General features: G+C 43.1%; 1 protein-coding gene across 1 annotated transcript in view; it reads left to right on the forward strand.

Annotated features, from left to right (window-relative positions):
* The window catches only part of scfd2 (sec1 family domain containing 2), a 303,002-nt gene that overhangs the window by 272,227 nt on the left and 6,264 nt on the right, over positions 1–24,511 (forward strand). Inside the window, exons 7-8 of the mRNA XM_063043148.1 lie at positions 9,044–9,178; positions 21,752–21,871. Of these exons, the coding sequence (XP_062899218.1) occupies positions 9,044–9,178; positions 21,752–21,871 (255 nt within the window). The remainder of the gene's footprint in view (positions 1–9,043; positions 9,179–21,751; positions 21,872–24,511) is intronic.

The following is a 24,511-nucleotide window of genomic DNA, read 5'->3' on the forward strand; positions in this document are numbered from 1 at the left end:
TCACCCCCTTTAAGTCAGTATTTAGTAGATGCAGCTTTGGCAACAACTACAGCCTTGAGTCTGTGTGGATAGGTCTCTATCAGTTTTGCATATCTGGACACTGAAATTTTTCCCCATTCTTTACAAAATTGCTCAAGCTCTGTCAGATTACATGGGGATCATGAGTGAACAGCCCTTTTCCAAGTCCAGCCACAAATTCTCAATTGGATTGAGGTCTGGACTCTGACTTGGCCACTGCAGGACATTAACTTTGTTGTTTTTAAGCCATTGGTTATTGTCTTGCTGGAAAACATCTCCCAAGTCACAGTTCTCTTGCAGTCTGCATCAGGATCAGGTTTTCCTCCCTGTATTTTACCCTCTACCTTCACAAGCCTTCCAGAGCCTGCTGCAGTGAAGCATTCCCACAATATGATGCAGCCACCACGGAGCTTCACGGTAGCGATGGTCTGTTTTTGATGATGCGTGGTGTTTAGTCTGATGGCCAAAAAGCTCAATTTTGGTTTTATCAGACCATAGAACCTTCTGGCAGATGACTTCAGCGTCTCCCACAAGCCTTCTACCAAACTCTAGCCAAGATTTCATTTGAGTTGTTTTCAGCAATGGCTTTCTCTTGCCACTCCTCCATGCTACGACTGGTGAAGCACCCGGACAACAGCTGTATGCACAGTCTCTCTCATCTCAGCCACTGAAACTTGTAACTCCTCCAAAGTTGTCATAGGTCTCTTGGTGAGCTCCCTCACTCGTCCCCTTCTTACACAGTCTCTCAGTTTTAAGCACACCCACTCTAGGCAGATTTACAGCTGTGCCATATTCTTTCCATTTCTTGACGATTGACTTAACTGTACTCCAAGGGATATTCAGTGACTTGGAAAATCTCTTGTATCCATCTCCTGACGTGCTTTTCAATAACCTTTTAGCAGAGATGTTTGGAGTGTTCTTTTGTCTTCATGGTGTAGCTTTTGCCAGGATACTGACCCACCAACAGTTGGACCTTCCAGATACAGGTGTGTTTTTACTACAATCAATTGAATCACCTCGCCTGCACACAGGTCTCCAAAAACAGATCTCCGTTTAACTTATTATGTGATTCTAAAGTCAATTCGCTGCACTAGTGATGATTTGGTATGTCATATTAAAGGGGGGTGAATAATTATACAATCAATTATTTTGTAATTAATTTAGATCACTTTATAGAGACCTGTTTTCACTTTGATACAAAAGTCTTTTTCTGTTGATCAGTGTCAAAAAAAACAAATTAAATACAATGTGATTCAATGTTGTAAAACAATAAAACATGAAAACTGAAGGGGTGTGAATACTTTTTATAGGCACTGTAGATGAGGACTTTCTACTACTAGACATTGAGAGGCTAGGCCAATGGTAGAAGCTCCTCAAGCACTTGAAGTCTGTGTCATCCCAGCAGACCACAGGAGTAGCAGTGATGCTATGCAGACAGGATGTGGAATCACTGCCAATGTATTGAACAGATACCTCTGTGATAGTATAGCTCGAACAACACTACAAATGAGCATCTTCACCAGGCTTTCTACTTTCCTAAAGACTGGTCTCCTGCCTCAGATAACACTGGTGAAGTCTTCACTTCCTTGGTTGGAACCCTCAGAGTAGACCTTTGTTGGATGTGGTCTTCATTAGCTACTGATGAGTCCTTCACTGCTGACCACCAAGGCAGAGTTATCACCGCTCTAGTTTGCTGATGGGGGCGGGGAGTTAAATTCTGGAAACTTCTCTCAGTTCGACTAATGGAAGGGCCACTACTAGTCATTTCAAAGGATACTGATTATGGGAGAAGCTATAAATGCATCCTTACAGTTAAAGTAGGGACAGAAAACCTAGGCACCACTGAGTTTGCCTTTCTATTTTCACTCTTTCCCTGGATCAATACTTACGTAAAATATTCACACACTCTTTCCACAGTATTGCTGGCCTGTAATCTAAGGCTGCATGTCTTGCCCAGGTAGCTTTATGTAGTTCAAGCTTATGCTAATCAAAGCTTAGCTTGGCTAATCTTTCCAAAATTCCTGGCTCTGTTCTGAGGAACCGATGGCACCAAGCTGCGAGGTTTCTCAAAGTTGTGGCTCAGCCTTAATTGTTTTTTAGGTTCTGTTGGATTCTGATTTTTTTGCGATCAAATGTTCTTCAGAAGGCAAGAATGAGGCCTAAATTTTGTTGCTTACCATTGCTGTTATTTATTAAGTGCTACAAGAATGAATGAAGAAAGAAGATGAAGCATAAGGGTAAGGGAGAGAGAGAGAAATAAAGAGATAAAGAGCCAAAGACACAGAGATTGAACCAGCATGGTTTAGTCCTTTTATACCCGTTTGCAGATAACACAATCCATTAAGTTTCCATAGGTATCAGTTAACCAAAAAGATGGTCCCTGTTCAAGTAATGTGATACCCACCACTTAAACTAAGTTGTTACAAAAGCAACTGCAACTACTAGTAAACACACTGAACAATTACATGTAAAGAGGTAAATGTACGTTTGTATTAAAATACAAACAAGAATAGAAAAGTTAAAGGAAAGTAACAATTACACAGTTCAATCCAACAGTTCATAGGGATGGTTTTGGGGACAACACGGGGCTAGGGGTCAGGTTAGAGTTTAGTGATGAGGGAGAGTTAGAGGTCAGGGGCAGGAGGCAGCAGTCGTAGTCCAGATCACAATGCTATGGGTCGAAGCCCAACGATCCCCATGGTTAAAGATCAAAGTTGGTGGGCCACGACAATAAAAGTTGGTGACCCTTGAGATCTGTGAGTCACAGGGCCAAAGTGCATGGGGGACAGATCCAGAGACCCGAGATCAGTCAACAGGTCTGGAGACACAAGGTCAATCATCAGATCTGGATGCCAGAATCCTGTGATCCCTGAGGATGGAGGTCGAGTCAGCTGAGGACAAAGACCTGCGATCACCGTGGTCTGTGGGCCCTGAGGTCAAAGGCTTTGATCCCCAATGGGAGGTGGGAGGGTAGGAAGGGATTTGTTTTGCTGTTGTGTCTACCTTGTTATATGTTGGCTATTTGTTGTTCTGTTGAACTTTACAGACATGCTGTGTTAGCGTCGGAAGTGTGGTGACATTTGTGGGCTGTCTCCAACACATCCTCAGACTGTGTTGGTTGTTAATGCTATCAACACCTTTCAATGTACATGTGACTAATGAATAAATCTAATCTAGTCCATAAAGAAATTGGGCTTTTTTCATGAATGATAAGTTTTGGTGTTCTTCAAATGTTTAAAGGTTTTTAAATATTTAATATAAATCTGTTATTAATTTTACATCAGTTTTTCTGAAAACATTAGTAGCAAACAATCTGCAGGGGAAATTAGTGGTTCAAGCATCATCTGTGCAAGGAAAGGAATTGTCAAAACCCTGCATCATGACTGAGGGTAGAGAGGGCCAGTACAAGGAAGAGAAAGGTAGAGTTCAGAAAGTAGTTTGAGTCATGGATAACGTCACTCACCTCAACTTTGAACTGATTCCACAAACTGTGGGTTTTCACAAACTCTACAACTCCAGTTTTCAATATTATTTATGTATTTATTTATTTATTTACTTGCATAGTTGTCTTCCTTTGTACGTTGGCTGTTTGTAGATTTTCATTGATTCTATTGCATTTTTGTGTTCCACCGTGAATACCCGCAAGGAAATAAATTTGGAGTTTGTATAAGGTGACAGATATGTACTTTGATAATAAATCTTCTTTGAACTCTTGAGGTGATTGGTGAAGTGATGAGGGGTGTAGAGGCAGGTTATGCCTGCTGTTTCTCATCACTCCCCTTATCTTCTTTATACTGGCCATCTTGTCTCTCCAACCTCAACCCTGATAGAGGTTTCAACCCGAAACGTTGACGTTTCCTTTCCTCCGTAGCTGCTGCTCAACCCGCTGTTCCTCCAGCAGATTGTTGCAGCAGAGTCCAGCTTTTATGAAAATGTGTCTCTTGTCTCATGTCTCTTTTATGAAAATGTTTTCTTTGTGCTTCCCTTTTCATAGTAGCACAAAATAGTTATGTGAATCCTCAAAGCAATAACCATGTTCAAAACATTTGTAGGACTTCAGACTATGTGCTTTAAAAATTGGGAGCTTTACTGTCAGAGTAATTGGCAATTATGTAGGGTAACAAACTTGGTTTTCAAGAGATATTGAGGCATAGGTTAAGAAAAAGAAAGAGGTGCATAGCAGGTATAGGCAGGAAGGAGCAAATGATGTACTTGAGGCATAGAAGAAATTTAAGAAAATACCTAAGAAGGAAATCAGGAGAACTAAAAGAAGACATGAAGTTGCTCTAGCTAACAAGATGAAGGAGAATCCCAAGGGCTTCTACAGATATATTAAGAGCAAATGGACAACAAGGGACAAAATTGGTCCTCTGGAAAATCAGAGTGGGCATCTATGCATAGAGCTGAAAGAGATGGGAGATCTTAAATTGATTTTTTGCATCTGGTATTTGCTCAGGAGACAGACGCAAAGACTATAGAAATGAGGCAAAGGGGCAGTCATGGACCGCATACAGATTATAAAGGAGGAGGTGTTTGCTGTCTAGAGTCAAGTTAGGGGTGGATAAATACCCAGGGCTTGACAAACTGTTCCTTCAGACCCCGTGGGAGGCTGGTCCAGAAATCACAGCAGCCTAGCAGAGATATTTAAAATATCCTTAGCCAGGGTGAAGTGCTGGAGGATAAGCAGATAGTTAATGTTTTTCCATTGTTTAAGAAATGCTCTAAGAAAGCCTTTTAGCACATTGCCCAGGAAATTTTGGGCCAGTAAGCCTGACATCAGTAGTGGGTTAGTTATTTAAAGGTATTCTAAGGGACCAGATATATGAGAATTTGGATAGACAGGGATGATTACAGATGGTTAACATAGCTTTGTACTTGCTGGGTCTTGTCTAACCAATCTTATAGAGTTTTTTGAGGAAGTTACCAGAAAAATTGATAAAGGCGAGGCAGTGGATGTTGTCTATGTGGACTTTAACAAAACCTTTGACAAAGTCCAGCAAAGAAAGTTCAGTCACTTGGCATTCAAGATGAGGTAGTAAATTTGATTACACACTGGCTTCATGGGAGGAGCCAGAGATTGGTAGCAGATAGTTGCTTGTCTGACTGGAAGTCTGTAACTAGTGGTCTGCCACAGGTATCATTGCTAAATCCATTGTTGGTTGTCTTCTAATGACACCAAGATTGGTGGTGTCGTGGACAGTGAGGAAGACTATCGAAGCTTGCTGTGGGATCTAGTCCAGGTGGAAAAATGGGCTGAAAAAATGGCAGATGGAATCTAATGCCGACAAGTGTGAGATGTTGCACTTTGGGAGAGAAAAGTGAGTGGTAGGTCACTGAGGAGTGCGGTAGAACAGAGGGATCTGGCAATACAGATACATAATTCTTTGAAAGTGGTGTCATGGGTAGATAGAGTCATAAAGAAAGCTTTTGGCACATTGGCCTTCGTAAATTGAAGTACTAAGTACAGGAGATGGGATGTTGTGTTGAAGCCATATAAGACAGTGGGAAGGCCTAAATGTGCAGTTTTGGTGACCTACCTACAGGAAAGATGTTAACAAGATTGAAAGTGCAGAGAAAATTTACAAGGATGTTGCCAAGATCTGAGGATCCAAGTTAATAGGGAAAGATTGAATAGCTTAGGACTTTATTCACTAGATTGTAGAAGAATGAGGAGAGATTTGATAGAGGTATACAAAATTATGAGGATTATAGATACGTTAAATGCAAGCAGGCTTTTTCCACTAACATTGGGTGAGACCTGAATTAGAGGTTATGAGTTAATGGTGAAATGTTGAATGCCTTCAGTCAGAGTGTGGAGTGAGCTGCCAGTGAAACTGGTTGGTGCAAGTTTGCAGACTGAGAGACCACTTTGCTGAACACCTACGCTCTGTCCACCAGAGAAAGCAGGATCTCCCAGTGGCCACACATTTTAATTCCACGTCCCATTCCCATTCTGATATGTCTATCCACAGCCTCCTCTACTGTATAGATGAAGCCACACTCAGGTTGGTGGAACAACACCTTATATTCCATCTGGGTAGCCTCCAAACTGATGACATGAACACTGACTTCTCAAACTTCCACTAATGCCCCACCACCCCCTCGTACCCCATCCGTTATTTATTTATTTATATACACACATTCTTTTTCTCTCTGTCCTTTTTTCTCCCTCTGTCCCTCTCACTATACCCCTTGCCCATCCTCTGGCTCCCCCCCCCCCACCTTTTCTTTCTCCGTGGGCCTCCTGTCCCATGATCCTCTCATATCCCTTTTGCCAATCAACTGTCCAGCTCTTGGCTCCATCCCTCCCCCTCCTGTCTTCTCCTATCATTTTGGATCCCCCTCCCACTTTCAAATCTCTTACTAGCTCTTCTTTCAGTTGGTTGTGACGAAGGGTCTCGGCCCGAAACGTCAACTGTACCTCTTCCTAGAGATGCTGCCTGGCCTGCTGCGTTCACCAGCAATTTTTATGTGTGGTGCAAGTTTGACTTCAGCTTTTATGAGAAACGTGGATCAGTACACGGTTGGGTGGAGTGTAGAGACCTATGGTCCGAATGCAGGTTGATGGGACTAGACAGGTTAATAGTTTAGCACAGACTGGATGGGCTGTAAAGCCTGTTTCTGTGTAGTGTTCTATAACTTCAAATTTTGTAGGTTACCCTCCAAGTCACATGCTATTAGGTCATCCCCAACAGCACCTCGAGATTATCTTCAACAGACAGACTGCAGCAATTCAGAATGGTGGCTCGCTGTCATCACCTTGAGGGCAATGAATGTCAACCTAGTAAGTGACACTTCCAAGCTGAAAACTGAATCAAAATAAAATAATCACTTAAGTGTATACTCAGTTTCCACTATATTAGGAATGTATATTCAGTTTCCACTGGCTCATTAGTGCAAATATCTAATCAGCCAATCGTGTGGCAGCAACTCAATACACAAAAGCATCTGGGTGTGGTTAAGAGGTTCAGTTTTGTTCAGACCAAACATCAGAGTGGGGAAGAAATGTGATCTAAGTGACTTTGACCGTGGAATGATTGTTGGTGCCAGACGAGATGGTTTGAGTATCTCAGAAACTGTTGATCTCCTGAGATTTTCATGCACAAGCATCTCAAGAGTTTACAGAGAATGGTGCAAAACACAGAAACATCCAATGAGCGGCAGTTATGTGGGTGGAAATGCCATGTTAATGAGAGGTCAAAGGGGAGTGCTGGACTGGTTCAAGTTGACAGGGAGGAGACAGACAGTTCCTCAAATAACTACGTGTTACGACAGTGGTGTACAGAAAAGCACAACTCGTCAAAGCTTGAAATGGATGGGCTGCAGCAGCAGAAGACCATGAACATGTACCCAGTACCTACTTCATGAGGTACTAATAAAGTGGCTATGGAGTGTAAGTGAACTTCACAATAACTGCTCCTTCCGCGACCAAGCACTCTGGCTATGACATATTCATCAACAACAATTGTTATCTTTCTGGGCAGTCTCTCCTGAGGGGGAGAGAATGAGGTGACCCTGTTCAAGGATGAAGAGAGTTTAGCACATGGAACCAGAAGCATCCCACCCAAGGTGAACGACTGCCCATGTGACACCTGCTCAACAGGAGGCACAGTTGTCGTGACGCAGTACTTCGCTCCGGTTGTGAGGTGACTGATGTGGCCAAGTGGGCCTTGCAGTTTCCACATTTGGGACAAGAGATGTCTGATAGGATGGACAAGTGCGTCATTCATGAGCTGTGTGCTGATTACATTCTTGATGGACTCTTTAATGCTTGGGACTCAAAGTTTTTCAAACCATTCCAAATGCTCCTGCATATTTAGTAGTGATGAGCAAGTGTCCTAGGTATCAACGCTGATGTTGCAGTTGTTGGCTTAGAGATATCACTGAATCTATATTTCTGTTCCCTTCCCATGTCAGGACACAGTAGAGAATACCTGTTTCAAGAGTCAGATGTTGGTCATATGAAGCAACTTTTATAAACCCCCTTTAATATAACAAGAACATATCAAAAATAAGCTGACAAAGTAAAGACTAAACTAAAGCCACATGTGAAATGACTAAAAGCTTGATTTTTAAAAAAAAGGTAAGTTTTAAGGTATGAAAAGGGATTAACTTCAAAGATCAAGGATCAACTTTATTCACCGTATACATTTACATGTATTAGGAAATTGCTGTGATGTGTTGGTGCAACATGCAACAGAAAATGACATTTAACAATTAAAAATAAAGTTAGAAATACAGATATGGAATAAAAATGTGCGTAAATACCAGCATGTATTTACAATGTAAACAGGATTATAGTAAGTGGTTTAAAGTGTTTGCAGTGCAATGACTGAGAATAAATAGTGGGGTATGGAAGGGCTAACTAGAAAGGTTGATCAGATTAACCACTAAGGGAAGAAACTTTTAAGATAATGTGAAATTTTTGTTTTCAAAGCCCAATGGTGGTTTCCAGAGGGGAGCTTTTGGACAAGTCAGTTTGCTAGGCAAGTAATGTCCACAATGATGTTTTTTTCCTGCCCACTTCTTTGTCGTGGATACATACAAGTCTTGCAAAGATGATAAACTGCAGCCCATTACTTTTTCTGCTGTTCTGACAGCTTGCTGTAGTTTCATAGTTTTCTTATATTGTGAGAGGGTGCTGCCACCAAACTAGACAATAATGACTGATGTGAGGATGATCTCGATGATGGCAGTGTAGAATTGCACCAGCATGCTCTGGGGAAGATAGAATTTTACCAACTGCCGCAAGAATTAAATCTCTGCCAGACCTTTTTTTAAATGGAGGAGAAATGGTGGAAGTTCAAAGGTAGCTGAAGGCTTCACTTTGGTTGTGGGATCCATTAAATCATAGGCCTGGTGAGCCTAGACAGATGGCAAGGCTACAAAGAACATCTGCCATCTGTAATGAGTTCCACTGGGGATTAATTACTTGTAATATGTTATGATTTTTATTGAAAATACTTTCATGCATTAATTTCTATTAGCAAATAGGATTAATTCAAACTTTTTTTTATTTTTGTAGGCAACGTACAAACCTTTGGTGAAGCAAATTTTGGAGGAAATATTTCATCCAGACCGAACTGACACTGTGGATATTGAATACATGTCTGGTGGTTTAACTGAACTGCTGAAAACTGGATTCAGTATGTTCATGAAGGTTAGCTGTGCTTAACTTAAAAAAAAGATGATCATTATACATATAGGGTGTTGAAAAAGGCATATACTATGCATGTCTATGTTGGGGCATAGAATATAAAAGCTGAAACGTAATGCCATAACATTGCAAAACACTAGTTAGACCACACTTGGAGTATTGTGTGCAGTTCTGGTCTGCACAATATAAGAAAGATATTACTGCATCAGAGATTTACCTGGATGTTGCTGGATTAGAAGACCTTAGTTATGGAGAGACATTGGATGTTTGTTTTCCCTGGAATGAAGGAGGTTGAGGGGTCACCTGATAGGTGTATAACATTATAAGAGATATGGACTGTGCAGATAGTTAGAAATCTTTTTTTCCATGGTAGGGGTATCTAAAACAGGAAGGCATAGGTTTATGCTGAGAGGAAAGAGCTTTAAAATGGTTTTGAAACAAAAGTTATATCTGGAACTCACTGCAGAAGAGGCAATCGCCACGTTTACGTGCCATTTAGATCAGCATTTGAATAGGCAAGAAACAGATGGATATGAACCTAAAGCAGGCAAATGGGATCAGTGTAAATCAGGATGGAGGTCAGCATGGGTGTGGCAGTCCAAAGGGCACGTTTTCTGTGCTGTACGACTCTGAATTAATGAGAAGGATTTCCAGGATCTTGGACCAGAAAAACAGTGATACATGGGAGGGTTAAGACATCAATAGTCACAGTGATCTGAGTTGCTGTCGAACAAGCCTTGGTGAATCGGTGCAATACAGACTGTGAATATTATACACAAGTATGCTGGTGTGGGAGATGGGTATTTACCTCGGGATGCTGAAACCTTTAGGCGTGTTAGAGCTGCATGCCCCTCTTCTCCACAACGGCACTCCCCCCGACACCCGCCCCTGCCCCCGCCAGGCAGAAGAAAATGGAATGTGTTTTAGCACAACTGATGACTGACCTATAAATAGTGGAGAGGCTTTTGGGAGTCAGAAAGTCATTAGAAGATACCAAGCTTTCCTTCGAGTTCCATTTGACCCTTAACGTGTCCTTGTATAATGATGAGGAAGCCATCCCATTTTCCATGTTGTTATCACCATCACTTGCTGGAAGGAAGTGGGTGGTGTCAGGTAAGGCAGTTAAGGGGCAACAAGCAAGATGCTGAAAGAACTCTACACACAAAATGCTGGAGGTTCTTACCATGTCAGGCAGCATCTGTGGGGGAACAAAACAGTCGAAATTTTGGGCTGAGATTTTTCATCAGGACTGGAAAAGAAGAGGAAAGAAGCCAGAAAAAGGTGGTGATCAGAGGGGAAGGAGTACAAGCTGGCAGGTGATAGTTGAGGCCAGGAGAGGGGAAAGTGGGTGCGTGGGGGAGGGGGAATAAAATTAGAAGCTGAGAGGCAAAAGGTGGAAGAGGTAAAAGACTGAAGAGGGAGGAATCTAAGCTGAGAGGGTAGTGAGCCATGGAGAAAAGGGAAGGTGGCGGGGAACAGGAGGGAGATGATTGGCAGGTGAGGAGAAGAGAAGGCGTAATAGGGTAACCAGAATAAGGAATGGAAAAAGAGAGAAGCAGGAAGGGAGAAGAAATTATCAGAAGCTGGAGAATCGACGTTCATGCCATTAAGTTGGAGAGAGGGGGAAAAGTGTGCTTAATGGTATGTTCCCGTTAGAGATAGCAAAAGTTACAGAGAATGACAAGACCATAAGACATAGGAGCAGAATTAGGCCATTCATCCCATCGTGTCTGCTCCACCATTCTTTCGTGGCTGATCCCGAATCCCACCCAACCCCATATGCCTGTCTTCCAGCCATGTCCTTTGATGTCCAACTGATCAGGAAACAATCTACTTCCACCTTATATATACACACGGACTTGCCCTATACCGCAGTCTGTGGCAGAGCATTCCACAGATTTACTACTCTCTGTCTAAAAAAACTCCCTTTACCTGTGTTCTAAAGAGTCGCCCCTCAGTTTTGAGGCTGTGCCCTTTAGTTCTGGATACCCCCACCATAGGAAACATCCTCTCCACATCTACCCTATCTAGTCCTTTCAACTTTAGGTAGGTTTCAATGAGATCCCCCAGCATTCTTCTAAATTCCAGTGAGTACAGGGTCAAAACTGCCAAACGCTCCTCATATATTAACCCCTTTATTCCTGGAATCATCCTTTTGAAGATGTGGGGCCCAGAACTGATGACAATACTCTTAGTGTGGCCTGACTAGTGCTCAGCATTATCTCCTTGTTCTATTTTATTCCCCTTGATATAAATGCCAACATTATATTTGCCTTTTTTACCACAGACTCAACCGGTAAGTTAACCTGCCGGGAGTCTTGCACAAGTTTCTGCACCTCTGATGTTTGTACTTTCTCCCCATTTAGATAATAGTCCACACTATTGTTCCTTTTACCAAAAACCATTATCATATATTTCCCAACACTGTATTCCATCTGCCACATTTTTGCCTGTTCTTCCAATTTATCTAAGTCCTGCTGCAATCACATTGCTTCCTCAGCACTTCCTACCCCTCTACCTATCTTCATATCATCCACAAACTTTGCCACAAAGCCATCAATTCCATTATCTAAATCATTGACAAACAATGTGAAAAGCAGCGGACCCAATACTGACCCCTGAGGAACACCACTGGTCACCAGCAACCAATTAGAATAGACCCCCTTTTATTCCCACTCGCTGCCTTCTGCCTGTCAGCCATTCCGCTATCCATGCCAGTATCTTTCCTGTAATGCCACAGGATTCTATCTCGTTAAGGAACCTCATGTGTGGCACCTTATCAAACACCTTCTGAAAATCCAAGTAAGTGATATCCACTGCCTCTTCTTTGTCCACTCTTTATATAAAAAAAAATCCTCTTGGTATCCTGCTTTATATTATTAGCTGGTTTGCCCTCATATTTCATCTTTTCCCTTTTTATAGCTTTTTTAGTTGCCATTTGTCAGATTTTAAAATCTTCCCAATCCTCCAACTTCCCACTCACTTTTGCTACCTTATATACCTTTTCCTTGGCTTTTATGCAGTCCTTAACTTCCTTTGTCAGCCATGGTTCCCTACCCCTGCCATTGGAGAACTTCTTCCTCTGTGGAACATAGCTATCCTGCGCCTTTTTGTGAACTATTCCCAAAAACTTCAGCCATCTCTGCTCTGCCATCATCCCTGCCAGTATCCTCCTCCAGTCCACCTGGGCAAGCTCCTCTTTCATGCCTCTGTAATTCCCTTTATTCCATTGTGATACAGATACATGTGAGTTATGCTTCTCCCTCTCAAATTGCAGTATGAATTCAATCATATTATGCTCACTGCCTCCTGAGTGTTCCTTTACATTAAGCTCCCTAATAAGTTCTAGGTTATTACATAACACCCAATCTAAGATAGCCTTCCCCCGAGTAGCCTCAAGCACAAGCTGCTCTAATACCATTATGATTCCCATAATGGTTATTTTATTCTTGCAATTTCTTAACTCCACCCACCCACAAATGATTTGCTGGATATGGAGGCTCACGGGGTGGTAGGTAAGGACAAGGGGAACTTTATCCCTGTTATGATTACGGGAAAATGGAGTGAGGGCAGATGTACAGGAAATGAGATGTACAGATGAGGGTGAGGGAACCATTGATGGTGGTGGAAACAATTTTTTTGAAAAAAGAGGACACCTCAGATGCTCTAGAATGGAAAGCTTCATCCTGAGAAAAGATATGGTGGAGTCAGAGACACTGAGGGAAGGAAACGGCATTTTTGCAAGTGACAGGGTGGGAAATGGTATAGTCAAGATAACTGTGAGAGTCAGTATGCTTGTAAAATATGTCAGAGATGGAGATAGAGAGAGTAAGAAAGGGAACATGACCAAGTAAACTTAAGGGTAGGGTGGAAGTTGGAAGCAAAGGTCATGAAATTGATGAGCTCAGCATGGGTGAAGGAAGCATGGTCTCCTTAGTGAGGTCCTGTGCAAAGGCTAAGTAAGAGGAGGTGACTGAGAGCTGCCTTCTGGTAGAGGTCAGTTGCCAGACTACAACAGCACTGCCCTCATATGCAGGTTTGATGATAAAGTGGGGATTGTTGCAGAGGAAGTGGAGGACAGTGTGTTCAGAGTGGGTGAGTTTAGAATAGGTGAAAGGAAAGGCGAAGTTCAAAATTCAAGACTTTTACTGTTAGAGTTTTCAGCCCATTTGATCTTGTGGAGGTTCACACCTGAGTCAAAACTATCCTTTCATCTCTTCATATTGGAATGCTTGATGTCCCATCAGCATTTAAAAATGAAAAGATCAATGGCAGGCACAAGGTCAGAGTGAGATGTCCAAGCAGAGACTGAAAACAGGAGAAGGGGTCATCAGTGAGAGTTGGGGAATCCTTATCAAAGAAGTAGGCTTGGGGACAGAAGCAATGGAAGAAGAGCTCAGCGCTATGGGTGGAGCGGAATTCATTGAGGAGCGGGTGAGGGGAAGTAAGGCCCTTGCTAAGGACAGAACATTCTGCGGCAGAGAAAGGAAGATCGAAAGGGATGATGAAGACATAGCAGGTGTGGGAGCTGGGGTCAAGGGAGGATTAGGGTGTTCAGGGAGGAAGATATGGGCTCAGAGGAATGAAGGGCAGATGAGGGGTAGAGGGGAGCCTGAGAGACCAAGAGTGGGTAGGAAGATTGTTGGAGGAAGAAGAGCAGTAGGACTCAGCGGCAGTAAGAAAGGTCTCAGCCTGGAGGTGGCCCAGGCCAGGGCTGATGTTGGAGCCAGAGCTGGAGGAACTGAAGACTACTTCCAGTACCTGCAGAATCTGTAGTGTTTGTGATTTGCAGAATGAGCTCAGCAGAGGGAAGTGGCCAATCGATATTTTAGGTCAGGATTCAACATCTGGACTGAAAGATGGGCGGGGGGGGGACAGCCTCTATAAGGAGATAAAGGGAAGGTTATGCCTCAGGTGTAATGCTTCACAAGATCAAATAGGCTGAAAACTCTCACATACAGTAAAGGCTTAATTGTGATTAATGATCTGCTGATAAAGTACTGAAGGGCATTCAACCATGCAACCTCTTTAGCTGAGAGGTGTCAACACTTTATGAAAAGAAGCATGAGTCAGATAAAGGAAGAAGTTCACTAAGTATACAGCCTCTTCTATAATCACAAACTCACTGTCACTCCCAACCATCTGGAAAATTGTTAGAGGCTGAAATAATTGAATTTGAGCATAGCTAAGTAATCAAAAACAAGAAATAAATTGGATTGTGTACAACTAAACAACCTATTATTTTGTAACATTCTTTCTGAATGATTAAAGTTGATAAAAAAAATAACTTTATGAAAATGCAGATATTCTGTTCAGAGTATCGAAAATTACAGGGTTTTTCTGGATTCAATAGAAGACATTTTTAGGGATTTTTTTTTTCAAAGAGAATAGAGCAATGAGGCATAAGTTAGTGCAACTTTATCTTAATTCCTGTACCAGGAGGGTATACAATACCGCCAATGTATTTGTCTCTGAGTTCTTGCCCATGCACATGCTATGGTAGCAGAGTTTTATCCAACAAATAATTTTCAGGCTTCTGATGAATTATATTGATAAAATTTGATCAAATCCCATCCAGTATATTGGATATTAATCATACAGGTGTTTGCCACTTGGGATTCTACCTTGAGATATTTATAACAGAATAAAGACGATAATAAATAGCCAGGCACTGGTTTTGTGCAGGAAGCTGTTACAGAAAATTCTGGTGAAGCAGCATCTTGTAGAAAATTAGTTTATTAACATTACTCTCCTCCATCTGGCAAAATTAGCCTACAGAGATTAGGCCTGATCAATAAACAAGACTTGCTTTTTAGTAGGTTAATTGACCATTCTAAATTGCCCTATGAATAGGTTAGCGTTAAATAGGTGGGCTGCAGGGCGGTGCAGGGCCTTGTGCTGGAAGGGCCTCTGCTGAGCTGTATCTCTAATTAATATCTAAAATAAATAACTAAATCTAATTGAGCAATTTCAGATGAATCCAAGAGTGAAAATTTTATATTTTGAATAATGAACACCCATAAAATGAACAAAATAGATGACTGTTCATTGACAAAGCGCTGTCGTGAAACTGATATTGAGCAGAATATGTAACTGATCAGACAAATTCAGAGTAAATGAAGCCAGCAATGTTTACTTTTTTAAAACGAATAAAAATTCCTTTCTTTCTCAATTCAATAATTACACACCAACTTTTCACACACTGTTGTGTTTACCTTTTCTGTGGACATTTTAATTCAGGCTTCTGCTAACTTTAAAGTTGAAAGCAGCATTTCCTGTCTGAGTGGCTCACAAAGATGAATCTGACATTGAAAGGAAGAAATAAGACCCTCGCGTCCATGTACTGAACTACCAAATTGCTGGCCTCATTTCAAATTAAACTAATGATGTAATTTCACTTTGAACATTTGAACTCACTAAATAAGCTGTGGCTTGGTATTTCTGGAATTTGTGTTTTGCATTCCTTATATCCTGTTGGAAACTATTTCTCTTGGACAGAAAAATATTTCAGGGCAGATTTCTTTGCTGTGTAAAGGTTACTTTTTAACTTGCCGCACGAAGTATGTTGTCTAATTGGATTGGAACTTCAGCTACAGTATGGCATGAATCCCTTCAACCCACAATTTAAACTAATTCCATCTTTGTTTATTTCAAAAATAGACTTTCATCATAATAAAAATATATATACAAAAGAAGAAACACTGCAACACTTCCACATTTATGGTTATTACATTCAGTGGGGTTTCTTTTTTGAAATCATGATACTATTGCTACAGATGTTGAACATTTTGAAAAGCTCAAACAGATAAATAGAGGGATAGCTCAAGCGAAGCGGCCAGTGTGTGAGTGGGCCAGTGAAGGAGTGGAGCTTTGAGGCTTTGACTCAAGAGATTCTGGCAGTTTTGGCAGTTGGTCTGTGCAATCAAGTCAATCAAGATTTGAATAGATCAGCAAAAAGCCGTTGATTAGACAATCAAGATTTGAATAGTTCAGACTCAGCAGAAAGCAGCTGATTGGGCAGTCGAGGTCAGGTGACCAAGTATCTTGAAAAGCTCAAACAGATAAATAGAGGGATAGCTCAAGCGAAGCGGCCAGTGAGTGAGTGGGCCAGTGAAGGAGTGGAGCTTTGAGGCTTTGACTTAAGAGGCTTCGACGAGAAGAGGTGGAGGACAAGCTAGCTCGCAGTTAGTTTTTACAATGTCTCCTGAGATGGTGATGTGCCTCTCATGTGAGATGGGGCAGTCTTGGGGGAACGCCCCTCTCCCGCAGAGTCACATCTGCCAGAAGTGCATACGGCTGGGCGATCTGGAAGACCGTGTAAGGAATCTGGAGCAGCAACTGGATGACCTTTGACTCATAAGAGAGAATGAGGCAGTCATTGATGAGAGCTAGTCACACCTAGGCTGTCGGAAGCAGGTCGTTGGGTGACAGTCAGAGGGGGGAAGTGAAGGTGAGCAGACAGGTAGCACAGAGCACCCCTGCACCATTCCCCTGAATAATAAGTTTACCGTCCTGGATACTGTGGGCGGGGACGACCGACTAGGTGTGAGCCACGGTGGCAGGGCCTCTGACACTGAGTCTGACCCTGTGGTGCAGAAGGGTGGGACAGAGAAGGGGAGAGCTGTCATCGTTGGAGACTCTATAGTCAGGGGAGCAGACAGGAGATTTTGTGGACGTGACAAGGACACCCGCATGGTTTGTTGCCTCCCGGGTGCCAGGGTCCGGGATGTCTCTGACCGGGTGCACGACATCCTGGTACGAGAGGGAAAGCAACCAGAAGTTGTGATACGTGTTGGGACCAACGACATAGCCAGGAAGAGGGATGAGGTCCTGAAGTGTGAGTTTCGGGAATTAGGCAGAAGTCTGAAGAACAGGACCTCAAGGGTGACGTTCTCAGGATTGCTGCCAGTGCTACGTGACAGAGATGGAAAGAATTGGAGGAGATGGCAGTTGAATGCGTGGCTGAGGAGTTGGTGCAGGGAGCACGGATTTAGATTTTTAGATCATTGGGATCTCTTCTGGGGAAGGTGGGACCTGTACAGATTGGACGGGTTGCACCTGACCTCGAGGGGGGAGCCATATCCTTGCAGGTAGGTTTGCTAGCATGGTTCGGGAGGGTTTAAACTAATTTGCAAGGGGGATGGGACCCAGAGCGATAGAGCAATGAAAGAAGTGCATGGAGTAAAGCCAGATCTAACATATAGAGAGACTTTGAGGACAGAGAAGCAGAATAAACAGTGTAAAGACAGTAAGGTAGAAGGGCTGAAATGTGTGTACCTCAATGCAAGAAGCATCAGGAACAAAGGTGATGAACTGAGAGCTTGGATACATACATGGAATTCTGATGTAGTGCCCATTACAGAGACTTGGCTGGCACCAGGGCAGGAATGGATTCTCAATATTCCCGGATTTCAGTGCTTTAAAAGGGATGGGGGGGGCAGGAGAAGGGGAGGAGGGGTGGCATTACTGGTCAGCAATACTATTACAGCTACAGAAAGGGTGGGTAATGTAGCAGGATCCTCTTTTGAGTCAATATGGGTGGAAGTCAGGAACAGGAAGGGAGCAGTTACTCTACTGGGGGTATTCTATAGGCCCCCTGGTAGCAGCAGAGATACAGAGGAGCAGATTGGGAGGCAGATTTTGGAAAGGTGCAAAAATAACATGGTTGTTATCATGGGTGACTTTAACTTCCCTAATATTGATTGGCACCTGATTAGTTCCAAGGATTTAGATGGGGCAGAATTTGTTAAGTGTGTCCAGGATGGATTCCTGTCACAGTATGTGGACAGGCCGACCAGGGGGAATGCCATACTAGATCTAGTACTAGGTAATGAACCGGGTCAGGTCACAGATCTCTCAGTGGGTGAGCATCTGGGGGACAGTGACCACCGCTCCCTGGCCTTTATAATTATCATGGAAAAGGATAGAATCAAAGAGGACAGGAAAATTTTTAATTGGGGAAAGGCAAATTATGAGGCTATAAGGCTAGAACTTGCGGGTGTGAATTGGGATGATGTTTTTGCAGGGAAATGTACTATGGACATGTGGTCGATGTTTAGAGATCTCTTGCAGGATGTTAGGGATAAATTTGTCCCGGTGAGGAAGATAAAGAATGGTAGGGTGAAGGAACCATGGGTCACAAGCGAGGTGGAAAATCTAGTCAGGTGGAAGATGGCAGCATACATGAGGTTTAGGAAGCAAGGATCAGATGGGTCTATTGAGGAATATAGGGAAGCAAGAAAGGAGCTTAAGAAGGGGCTGAGAAGAGCAAGAAGGGGGCATGAGAAGGCCTTGGCGAGTAGGGTAAAGGAAAACCCCAAGGCATTCTTCAATTATGTGAAGAAAAAAAGGATGACAGGAGTGAAGGTAGGACCGATTAGAGATAAAGGTGGGAAGATGTGCCTGGAGGCTGTGGAAGTGAGCGAGGTCCTCAATGAATACTTCTCTTCGGTATTCACCAATGAGAGGGAACTTGATGATGATGAGGACAATATGAGTGAGGTTGATGTTCTGGAGCATGTTGATATTAAGGGAAAGGAGGTGTTGGAGTTGTTAAAATACATTAGGACAGATAAGTCCCCGGGGCCTGACGGAATATTCCCCAGGCTGCTCCACGAGGCGAGAGAAGAGATTGCTGAGCCTCTGGCTAGGATCTTTATGTCCTCGTTGTCCATGGGAATGGTACTGGAGGATTGGAGGGAGTCGAATGTTGTTCCCTTGTTTAAAAAAGGTAGTAGGGATAGTTCGGGTAATTATAGACCAGTGAGCCTTACGTCTGTGGTGGGAAAGCTATTGGAAAAGATTCTTAGAGATAGGATCTATAGGCATTTAGAGAATCATGGTCTGATCAGGGACAGTCAGCATGGCTTTGTGAAGGGTAGATCCTGTCTAACAAGCCTGATAGAGTTCTTTGAGGAGGTGACCAGGCATATAGATGAGGGTAGTGCAGTGGATGTGATCTATATGGATTTTAGTAAGGCATTTGACAAGGTTCCACACGGTAGGCTTCTTCAGAAAGTTAGAAGGCATGGGATCCAGGGAAGTTCGGCCAGGTGGATTCAGAATTGGCTTGCCTGCAGAAGGCAGAGGGTGGTGGTGGAGGGAGTACATTCAGATTGGAGGATTGTGACTAATGGTGTCCCACAAGGATCTGTTCTGGGACCTCCACTTTTCATAATTTTTATTAACGACCTGGATGTTGGGGTAGAAGGGTGGGTTGGCAAGTTTGCAGACGACACAAAGGTTTGTGGTGTTGTAGATAGTGTAGAGGATTGTCAAAGATTGCAGAGAGACATTGATAGGATGCAGAAGTGGGCTGAGAAGTGGCAGATGGAGTTCAACCCGGAGAAGTGTGAGGTGGTACGCTTTGGAAGGACAAACTCCAAGGCAGAGTACAAAGTAAATGGCAGGATGCTTGGTAGTGTGGAGGAGCAGAGGGATCTCGGGGTACATGTCCACAGATCCCTGAAAGTTGCCTCACAGGTGGATAGGGTAGTTATCAAAGCTTATGGGGTGTTAGCTTTCATAAGTCGAGGGATAGAGTTTAAGAGTCGCGATGTAATGATGCAGCTCTATAAAACTCTGGTTAGGCCACACTTTGAGTACTGTGTCCAGTTCTGGTCACCTCACTATAGGAAGGATGTAGCAGCATTGGAAAGGGTACAGAGGAGATTTACCAGGATGCTGCCTGGTTTAGAAAGTATGCATTATGATCAGAGATTAAGGGAGCTAGGGCTTTACTCTTCGGAGAGAAGGAGGATGAGAGGAGACATGATAGAGGTGCACAAGATAATAAGAGGAATAGATAGAGTGGATAGCCAGCGCCTCTTCCCCAGGGCACCACTGCTCAATACAAGAGGACATGGCTTTAAGGTAAGGGGTGGGAAGTTCAAGGGGGTTATTAGAGGAAGATTTTTTACTCAGAGAGTGGTTGGTATGTGGAATGCACTGCCTGAGTCAGTGGTGGAGGCAGCTACACTAGTGAAGTTTAAGAGACTACTAGACAGGTATATGGAGGAATCTAAGGTGGGGGCTTATGTGGGAGGCAGGGTTTGAGGGTAGGCACAACATTGTGGGCCGAAGGGCCTGTACTGTGCTGTACTATTCTATGTTCTATATGGCTTCTGGGGCAGTACACCCTTTCATTTTTTGAGGGGCATCCCTATCTGACTCAGTCCCTCCATGTCCTGTAGTGAAGAGCCTAGTCTGTGGACCTTCCCACCAGAGTCTTTGCATTGGCTGCACCAAGCTTCAGTACATCTCTCAGTGTGTACTCCCGCAGACTGGAATGTGCCAGTCAGCAGCATTTCCTTACAGACATTTTGTTGTACTGGAAGGCCAACAAGTTTCAGCCAGTTCAAAGTGTGGCTTTCAGCAAGCTGATGACCTTTCAGTAGCACTTCTTGCCTTTCTCAGTGTGTGTACCCCTGGGAACACTCCATAGATCAGAGAGTCCTCTGTTCTGCATCTGCTGGGGGTGAACCGAGACAAGGACCCTTGCATCCTTCACCACACGCTCTTAGCAAATCCAGTCTGCAAAGAGGTGAGTGACCATCTCTTTCCCATCACAATTGTCCTGACAGCAGTGTGTGTTAGGATTCTGCCATCTGTACAGGAAGAATGTGACTGAAGGCCCCTCTCATCATGAGAGTTATTGATGTTTGTTAACGAGTTCTGGCGATGAGACATTCTGCCAGTGATTTGGACAGTTTGTTCAGGGAGCCACTCCACAGAGTCCCTTGCCTTGTTGTTAATTCTGTTTGCCTGCACAGGGGCTATGTCCCTCTATTCCCTGCCTAATCACGTGACTGTCGAAATAGCTCTTAAACATAGGACATAGCATTAGAGAGAGTGGGGAAAAGTTTAAAGGAGAATTACGAGGCAAGTTTTTTTAGCAGCTATTTCAAAAGTTGCTAGAAATGTGTAATACATCATTGAATTTATCTCAGTGATGAATGACAATTTTAAAAATTATTTTTAAAATCAAAGTTATTCCCTGATCTGTATAACGATGTGTTTGTGCCATTTTCAGCAGTATTCTTGAACACAATAATTGTTAATTTCTAAATGTGTGTGTTGGTATTGAATTGTTTCTAAGCTTGTCATATTGGCAAAGGCCATAGTTTAAAGGCAGCCTTATGAAGTCCATATTGCTTGCTGGGGATGATTGAGGTTCACAGGCTTATTATGCACCAAGAAGTGATGGTGAGTCTCTCTTCTTTCGTTTCAGCCATGTTCACTGTTTTCTACAGTACATGCTTGACTCAGGATGGATTTCATAAGCATCTCACTGGGAGTATTGTCATCACGGTCTACTCCAGCCTATAGCAACTTCATCAAACCTCTGATATTTAAACAGGAAATCCACTAGTCCTCCAAGAGTTTCCTTTCTAAATCTGTAAAATGCTCAGTTTACAAAGTGTGTGTAATGTGGCAAAAATACCTTCACAAAAAAATATAAGTTGTAAAGTATTCATAATGAAGCAGTGTGACTTCTGCCTTGGAAAAGGGGCAGAGAGTTGTACAGTGTAGTCTGGATTATGACAAAAATACTGTTCTATGTTGTTAACATGATAGGTGAGCCGGCCCCATCCCAGTGACCATCCCTTACTAATGGTGTTCCTTTTGGGTGGAGTCACAATCTCAGAAGTACGAATGATAAGAGACCTCGTCTCAACATACAAACCCAACTCTCAGGTGAGTAATATTTGCACTTGACTGATGGAGTGAGTCAACATTGTACATCTTGAAAGCAATTGTTACTCTTTTAAATAATTGCTTCTCAGTCCTAAAACTGAGGACTGATAAGCTAAGGTTTACGCTGGCCTTTCAATTTTCCAATTGACTTTCATGGATTTAGGCTCAGGGAAGGAGGAATCAAAGATTTCCTCTTGCTTTCTGTTGAGCTTGAATTGGTTTTCATGCATGTTAAAAGGTCTGGATTTGATTGTGAAATCCTCCATAGTGGAATAATTCCCTTCATCTACAGAATAAATTAATGCATTGGAATGCCCATTAAAGGTTATTGGTATCTCTGTCATTTCAATAAAGAGAACAAGAGTTCATGATGTCTTCGTCTGCCGCTACAGACCATAAAACTATGTCTGGCCACAGCTGCAAGTAATATCTCTATAGTTTATTAGTGCAGCTTACAGAGAGTGGATGCTGAGCGAGAATAAATAAAAAGTAAGTTGAGAAGATTTTGAAGGTATGGAGTTTTAGGGAGGATGAGGGTATAGAAACATAGAGAACCTACAGCACAATACAGTCCCTTCAGCCCACGATGCTGTGCCAAACATGGTACTTACTTCAGAAATTACCTAGGGTGATCCATAGCCCTCTATCCATGTATTGATCCGGGAGTCTCTTAAAAGACCCTATTGTTATTGTTTCCGCCTCCACCACCATCGCGGGCAGCCCATTCCACGCACTCACCACCCACTGCATAAAAAAACTTACTCTGACATCTCCTCTGTACATGCTTCCAAGCACCTTAAAACTGTGCCCTCTCGTGTTAGCCATTTCAGCCCTGGGAAAAAGCCTCTGACTGTCCACACAATCAATGCCTCTTATCATCTTATACACCCCTATCAAGTCACCTCTCATCCTCCAAGTCAAGTCAAGTCGCTTTTTATTGTCATTTCGACCATAAACTACTGGTACAGTACACAGTAAAAACGAAACAACGTTACTCCAGGACCATGGTGCTACGTGAAACAACACAAAACTACACTAGACTAAGTGAGACAACACAAGGCTACACTAGACTACGTAAGACAACACAAAAACTACACTAGACTACAGACCTACACAGGACTACATAAAATGCACAAAACAGTGCAGAGCAGTACAATAAATAATAAACAAGACAATAGGCACAGTAGAGGACAAATTACAATATAATGATAAATAATGTAGATGTCAGTCTAGTCTCTGGGTATTGAGGAGTCTGATGGCTTGGGGGAAGAAACTGTTGCACAGTCTGGTTGTGAGAGCCCGAATGCTTTGGTACCTTTTGCCAGATGGCAGGAGGGAGAAGAGTTTGTATGAGGGCTGCATGGGGTCCTTCACAATGCTGTTGGCTTTATGGGTGCAGTGTGTATTGCAAATGTCTGTAACGGTGGGAAGAGAGACCCCGATGATCTTCTCAGCTGACCTCGCTGTCCGCTGCAGGGTCTTGCGATCCGAGACGGTGCAATTCCTGAACCAGGCAGTGATGCAGCTGCTCAGGATGCTCTCGATACATTTTCTGTAGAATGTGGTGAGGATGGGGGGGGTGGGAGATGGACTTTTCTCAGCCTCCACAGGAAGTGGAGACGCTGCTGGGCTTTCTTGGCTATGGAGCTGGTGTTGAGGGACCAGGTGAGATTCTCCGCCAGGTGAACACCAAGAAATCTGGTGCTCTTAATGATCTCTACAGAGGAGCCGTCACTGTTCAGCGGAGAGTGGTCACTCAACACCTCTGTCGCTCCAAGGAGAAAAGGCCAAGTTCACTCAACCTATTTTCATAAGGCATGCTCCCCAATCCAAGCAACGTCCTTGTAAATCTCCTCTGCACCCTTTCTATAGTATCCACATCCTTCATGTAGTGAGATGACCAGAACTGAGCACAGTACTCTAAGTGGGGTCTGACCAGGGTCCATAAAGCTGCAACATTACCTCTCAGCTCTTAAACTCAATCCCATGGTTGATGAAGGCCAATACACCGTATGCCTTCTTAACCACACAGTCAACCTGCGCAGCAGCTTTGAGTGTCCTATGAACTTGGACCCCAAGATCCTTCTGATCTTCCATACTGCCAAGAGTCTTACCACTAATACTATATTCTGCCATCATATTTGACCTACCAAAATAAACCACCTCACATTTATCTGGGTTGTGCTCCATCTGCCACTGCTCAGCATAGTTTTGCATCCTATCAATGTCCTGTTGTAACCTCTGACAGCCCTCCACACCATCCACAACACCCCAACCTTTGTGTCATCAGCAAATTTACTAACCCATCCCTCCACTTCCTCATCCAGGTCATTTATAAAAATCATGAAGAGAAGGGGTCCCAGAACGGATCCCTGAGGCACACCACTGGTCACTGACCTCCATGCAGAATATGATCCGTCTACAACCACTCTTTGCCTTCTGTGGGCAAGCCAGTTCTGGATCCACAAAGCAAGGTCCCCTTGGATCCCATGTCTCCTTACTTTCTCAATAATCCTTACATGGGTACCTTATCAAATGCTTTGCTGAAATCCATATACACTACATCTACTGCTCTGCCTTCATCAATGTCTTTAGTCACATCCTCAAAAAATTCAATCAGGCTCGTAAGGCATGACCTGC

The sequence above is a fragment of the Mobula hypostoma genome, chromosome 3 (assembly GCF_963921235.1).
Source record: "Mobula hypostoma chromosome 3, sMobHyp1.1, whole genome shotgun sequence".
NCBI lineage: Eukaryota > Metazoa > Chordata > Chondrichthyes > Myliobatiformes > Myliobatidae > Mobula > Mobula hypostoma.